This window comes from Hydractinia symbiolongicarpus, chromosome 3 (assembly GCF_029227915.1).
Source record: "Hydractinia symbiolongicarpus strain clone_291-10 chromosome 3, HSymV2.1, whole genome shotgun sequence".
NCBI lineage: Eukaryota > Metazoa > Cnidaria > Hydrozoa > Anthoathecata > Hydractiniidae > Hydractinia > Hydractinia symbiolongicarpus.
The window spans coordinates 27,909,844-27,916,866 of record NC_079877.1 but is presented as its reverse complement, the minus strand read 5'-3'; the positions used below and the strand labels follow the sequence as shown (position 1 = coordinate 27,916,866).

The 7,023-nt window shown below is 33.4% G+C and overlaps 1 protein-coding gene across 1 annotated transcript; it reads right to left on the bottom strand.

The window, feature by feature from the left end:
• Nucleotides 1–10: 10 nt before the first annotated feature.
• Nucleotides 11–6,703, bottom strand: LOC130636626 (ras-related protein Rab6-like). The gene is made up of 7 exons (XM_057446409.1): nucleotides 6,467–6,703; nucleotides 3,912–3,970; nucleotides 3,240–3,293; nucleotides 2,850–2,955; nucleotides 2,352–2,463; nucleotides 1,709–1,802; nucleotides 11–1,207 (listed from the first exon to the last, which is right to left on the bottom strand). The coding sequence occupies exons 1-7, from the start codon at nucleotides 6,531–6,533 to the stop codon at nucleotides 1,073–1,075; spliced, it is 627 nt and encodes a 208-aa protein (XP_057302392.1). The 5' UTR covers nucleotides 6,534–6,703; the 3' UTR covers nucleotides 11–1,072.
• Between the last annotated feature and the right edge of the window lie 320 nt (nucleotides 6,704–7,023).

Here is a 7,023-nt window from a genome sequence, read left to right as displayed (position 1 = left end):
TCATTTCCCCTAGATTAATTTTACTTATATTTCTCGAAAACCGGAAATTTTAGATTTACAACAGCAGCGTCAATTTTTTTACACCGATTATATTCGCTTGTCATGATCAGAGGTCCGATCGGGGTTAACCCTTTTCAATAATAAAAATAATAAATGCTAACTACAAGTAGAGGCCCTGTTTCATTATTCTTTTAAACAACTGAAATTTACGAATGGTGAAATATGAGGTTAGCCTTCAGATTGAAAAATATTCGGATGTCAGCATGATATTGCTTATAAATGAAATTGGAATAAAAATATCAGTTATTTGTGCAAGGTCTCGAGGGAATGAAAATTTGCGAGATAAAAGGAGATAAAAGTTTTTATTGTGGACGGAAAGTAAACTCTGCCTCCGCAAAAACAAAAATACTAAATAAATAATTGGGAACTGAAAAATTCTTGATTTTAGAATTTATACAAATACGTGTTCGGATTATAATAATAAATACTGTTTTATCCAAATAAAAAACACTTTATTCTAAATAAAATTAATGAGCAAGACCATTTCGTTCTACACGAAACAAAATTAGGTGCTAAGCGAGACAAGATTATGCGAACGATCAAGAATAAGAGAAAATGTTTTTGTAAAAGCCGCAGTGCGAGATTCTTTAACTTTGCTGCGTTAAAAATCAAACACAGTTTATAGTATGATATATACTCGGTTCGGTCCAAATATATTGTCAAGATAAAGTAAAAAAAAATTTGAAATAACAAAACTACGAAAATAGAATTCAACAGGGGAATTTTTACACACGGGACGCAAGTATCTAACATAACCATGTCTTTAACGTATTTTAAAATCTGAAACATTTCATTGGCTAAAAATAAGTGACCAAAACACTATTATGGGGATTCATAAAAAAACATTTTTACAACTGCATGAGCGCAAGGGAAATAAATTGACGAAACAGTTCAAATGTTATAGCACTATTTAAACGAACTTTTAAAGTTCCACTATTACTGTATCTCGCGAATGGTACGCTCTTCCCTACGATGCTATGCTGTTTCGATATTTTACTAATACAACACACTCTTAACATGGACACCCTCCTCCTTCTTGTGGATTCTGATCTTGTGGAGTGTCTTTTAGCTGAACTTCTATCAAATCTTCTTTCTTTTCTGGAGTATTTTCCATGCCAGGGAGAGCAGATGCAACTCGTCGAAACAGCTAATAACACAAGAATAACAATGCAAACATCTAAGATAAAAAAAGCGCTGCCATATGCGCCTAAATCTACGGTTACTGCAACACATACGCGTCTTCTCAAAGCTTAAATTATATTAATGAAACTAGGGCGCACTCGACTAAGTTTGTTCCCGCGATATATAGAACAAAAGAGATGAAATTTTATCTCAAAAAAAAAATTTTCTTCGAAAAAAGAAAACATGCAAATTTTATCGTAGATAAAAAGCAAAATAATTCTTATCGTACAAAAAATATAAGCTGCGTGTAATTAACAGCGTGATAACACTAGCATGTTTATCTGAGTATTTAGCACGTCATTGAAATAATAACACGAGCAAACACGAAACAGAAACTTATTTTTGACACATTTGCGCCCTATTTTAAAGTTGCGACAAAATTATTGACGGATTCTTAACATCAGTACTAAATTTGAACGTTTCAGTAAAATGAAATAGCCAATATTTTTTTAATATACTATTTTACCTGTTTCACGTTGTGTCCAGCTTTCGCGCTCGTTTCAATAAACATGACGTTCAATTCTTTCGCTTTTGCTTCTCCACTCTCTGTTGCTACTTGTCTAAAATACGATCAATTATCAGTACAGACTATATAAATCTCCTGCCATGGAGATATAAAAAAACTTCTTTTTATATCTCCATTCTCCTGCGAAGCGAATAAAACTCCTGCGATGCAAAAAAATCTCCTGTGAAGCAAATGAATCTCCTGCGTAGCAAATAAACCTCATGCGAAGCGAATATTTATTATGATATCGAAATCGAGCAAAAGCGCACAAATGGTTTATAGCAGTTACTCCAAAACAAATTCAAATAATTTACGTAAGCATTTTACCTTAAGGGAACTGTTTTCCCTGACCAGTAGGCTTTAAAATATACTATTTTCACTAAATCCATGCACATATTTTTGTGTAAGCAGGATTAAAAATTATATGGCTGCTGGATCGAAAAACGTTTTGGGGAAAGTCACTCTCACTTTTCATGGTCTTTTTTCTCCTGGGTTTTCCAACTTTCAGACTTACTTAACGGATATCATTTTTCCTAACTTTCTAGAAGTTATACTTCGTGGACGCCGCCATATTTAAATTTCTTACTCGCTTCAGACCACATACCTTTTATCAGCCAAATCTGTTTTGTTGCCGACTAGCATAATAATTACGTCAGTGCCTCGCTCAGCACGAACATCATCAATCCATTTGTTTGTTTGTTGGAATGAATTTGTATCTATTGAAACAAGCGAGAACGATTCTCGTGAATTTGTGCAATGCAATAAATGTTCTATAGGAAGGGAATCCAAGATGTTCCTTAAAATACATCTCTTTTAATTCAAGTCGACACACAGCAATTGCTGACACGAGTGCCAACGTGTTACACGGAGATAAATAACAAAAAAAATTGTCAACATAAAAAATATTTAATTAAAAAAATGCTGGAATGTGTATCAGATAGCAATCCTGTGAAGTAGTTTGGTTTTGGTCTTAGTTAAAAAATATTGCTTATCATATAATCCTTTGTTTACATAAATTGCAGCTCCATTCTCATCTTGATACAAACTGTATATCAGACATTTTTTTTCTTTATAAAAGACCTTTCTTCCCACTTTTACTTACTTGTGATGTCGTAAACAACAACGGCAACCGAAGAATCACGAATATAACTGGGTATTAAACTCCGAAATCGTTCCTGACCAGCTGTATCCCATAGTTGCAGCCTTACCTAAAGATAATATCGATGTGTAAAATCTGCGATATATCATGCAGTGTAAATGTGTCACATAGTGTAATGACATAATATATAAAAAAATGTTTGGTTATCGTTGACTTATTAACTAAATTTATTAATTCTCACATTTCAACATCCAATCAGTTAAGGGTATGCTAATCGTCTTATGGAAAATATGAAAGGTTTATATACATAAAAGTCTGGAAATTTATAATATCGATACAAGATTTACGTTTTAGCCACATATTATATAAAAGTTATAGGTGAATCCAACTTACTGTTCTGTCTTCCAAATACATTGTCTTCGATAAAAAATCTATCCCAATAGTTGCCTACAGAAAAAAACAGTATTTTCATTGTGTATTTTCTAAACTTCACTGCACAACATAACCTGCTTACATTTGGTGAACACACAACCCCCACCCTCTCAAACACTAAATGGGTGTTGTATAAATTCAAATTTACCATTACCATGGGGTGGAGGGCAGAAATTTTTGAAATGAACTGGGGAATCCTTTATTAGAGAGATGAAAAAAAAATGATGGTTTTGGGGAGGAAGATTAATGGCGAGTTGTAGTTTTTGGAAAAATGAGCAGAGATTTTTTCATTTTTTAAAACTATCACAATCTATGTTTTCTTCAAAAGAATTAACAAATTTCTTCGATTTGTCATTTTGTACTGCTTTTTTGTCATTTTGTACTGCTTTTTTGTCATTTTTAGTACCACAGCAAATATAAAATTGGAATGCAACTGGGGGAAGAGGAATCCAAAAACTTAAGGTGAATGGATACTTAAACCAGGGTAAAAAATAAATAGAGATATAAATGTGACTGTACACTATTGCTCTTAAATATTTTGAAGACATTAGATAAAATTAAACACACAAGTGAAAGGGGCTGCATAAATTATCTTGCTGCATAAATTATGCATAATTTTAACAATTAACTTACTTGGTAAGTATTATCGAAACTGTCATACATGAATCTTGTGATGAGGGACGTCTTTCCAACTAAAAACAAGTAACAAAATATCAAGAAATAAATGAAACAGAACAAAGTAGAAAGCTGGAAAAGAAATACATCGGTTTATCGCGGACACGTTTTTTACATTTCCTTAAATTTTTTTTAAACATTGGAAAGAAATTGAATCTCTAATTCTAACCAATATTAAACTTGTTTGTGCAACCAGTTGTAATTATAATATTTTGACACCAACTATAATTCATCCATGGTTTTTTTAACTTTTCAATTGCTAGTATTATTAATAGTATTTGTTTTGAACATAAACGATGAAGATCCGTCTCGGAGATGGAGACCTGTCACGTCAGATTAATTTTAATTGGGTTTTAATAGTTTTTTTGCGCACTTTTCACATTGCTTCTAATCTCAGTACGAATAGGACAAGCGTGTGGTAAAAGTGAGAATCGAAAATATCGTAGTTCTTGATTGAAATCTTAACGTAAAGAGTTTCTTCAAGTAGCAAAGAGGAAGCAAGCGCAGTAAACCGACCGATGTGCCGTAGTTTATTCTACCACCCCTGTGTGTTTGCATAGTTGCGTCTGCTTTCTTGTTTACCGTCCGCGCACAAAACCGTATTATAATAACATTAATTCTTGTAGTATTTTATGACACAATTTTGTTTTTTAGGCTTTCACTATAGTGAGTAAACATTTCGAAGATACGAAACTTCAGTCCATTGAAATAACGGTTAAAGGTTTCAGCAACAAGCTAAATGCATTATTACCAAACAAATTACCAGGCCCTGACAACATATATCCAACTGTACTAAAGGAAATGTCATTGGAACTACGTGAACCATTGTTAATATTATTTAAGGAAAGCATGAAAACTAAATTTGTACCTAAGAATTGGTTGAAAGGAAACATTGCCCCAATTTTTGAAAAGGTATCAAAACAGCTAGTTAGCAATTATAGGCCAATTAGTCTGACTTCACAAATCTGTGAAGTACTCAAGTCAATCGTACGTGACAACTTAGTTGAACACTTAGAAAACAACAACTTGTTTAAAGACTCTTAGCATGGTTTTTGGAAAGACATAGATTCTGTTTAACAGATCTCCTGACAAACAAAATAATTGAATATCAAGATCAAGGCTACCCTGTTGATGTTGTATACTTGGACTTCAGTAAATCTTTTCATAAAGTCCCCATAAGAGACTGCTTAAAAAACTCTTAGCAAATGGAATTGGAGAAAATGTTACAAACTGGATTGACTCCTGGTTATCTGGGAGAGAGCAGAGGGTAGTTTCTGGTACTGAATCATCCTGGCTGCCAGTGATTAGTGTATGCTTTTCAATTTTAATAAATGCACAATGAGTACTATATTGATAACAACCAAACTAAAGCTGTAGCAGTGGAAAAAGACCTTGGTATGTATGTTGATGCAACTATGAGTTTTACAGCAATGCACAGCTGTGTCATAAGCAAACAGAATCTTGGGTGTTATCAAACGGATGTTTGAATAATGCAAAACCAAAAACAACTTGTGTGTTTTATACAAATTCCTGATGAGACCTCATGAACTTAGTGAGAATTCACTGACACAAGGACACACAAAAAATATATGGAAGCCTCATAGTACGCTGGATAAAAGAAAATTTTCATTTGTTCCTCAGGTTGTAAATGAATGGAACATTATACCAGAGAAAGCAGTGTCTGCCACTTCAATAAGCATTTAAAAAAAGTTTATTCAACCTCATTTCGAGACTGTTAGGGGGTTCTATACAAGTCAAAGAAGACTTCCTGCCCCAGTTTTAAAACGACCACCGATGTTGGCCTAGTAAAGACCATACCAGTGGATTCGGTAAGTTATCCGGTAAGGTGTAACATCTGAAAGCCACATTTTAGGGGCTCCACTTCCTCTCTTTCCTATTCTGGACAATCTAATATATATATTGGAAAAACACTGAATTAATGGTGGTAGTTGTGAGAAGACATAATATTTTTAGTTGTTTTAATTTGCTTGGCCAAAAATGCAATCCAAATAGGGTCAGTCAGGTGACTCTAGTACTTCATATTCTGGCAGCCCTCCTAATTTTTCAAATGCTTTTTATTAATAGCCTGTTTTGTCAATTAGATGGGAGGGGTCCTGACCAAAATTGAAATAGTCCGTTTCTTGTGACGAATGTTGTTTGTTCATGACCCTTTTACTTTCTTAAACTGAACTGAAATTTAGCTACAGTTTATTTCAGAGAGTGAAACCATTGGCTTAAAACATCGAGGAAAAAAAGGTTTCCCAATATTAACCATGCAAGCAAAGCAAGGACAAGACACACATAATTTAATCAAGAAACCCACACAGAGTGTTTGAAAGATTGTTTGTGATCTAGCTCAGCATTCCTTATATTTCCCACCCTATTCTCCTGATTTTCAAATGGAGATGAAAATAAGAATAGAGCCATATGCTACAACATCTCAGCTACTTTTAGCTAGCTATAAAAAATTATCAATAAAAAAAACAGGACAAAAAATCAATAAAAAAACATACCGCTTTGTTCACCAAGGAAAACTAATTTGAATTTTCTTAACGGATTTCCAAAATCTGCAGTTGACATGTTTGTTAGTAGGCTAAATTATACAAGTTTTTTACAGGTCAACTTTAGTTGAATTTAATGCTGTATCTGTTGTGGTGTTCAAGAAAATCAATATTAGTTAGCTCTATATTACTACTCTCTTCTTCTTCCCTTAATTTTGATTGAAGTTCTAAAGAAATGAGCAGCCGTTATAATTGCTTCACACACTAAATGGTTTTCACTTTAGCTAAAGTAAATAAGGTGGGGTAACAGCAGAATAAATGGTAAAGCTAAGCATAAAATAAAATAAATGAACGCAAAATTTCGTTTGCCACGTCTGGTGCAGGCACGGAAACAACAACAAATCCCCTCTATTTAAACTGCCTCGTTTTAAAAATTTCGAAAATAAATGGTCAGGACTTCATTTAGTCATAATACAATGTACAGAAATAGACTTGAAACATGGCTCAATCACCATAGTGCTTTACAAAATTACCTTATATTACGCCTCCTGGCGTTATTATCCATCTCT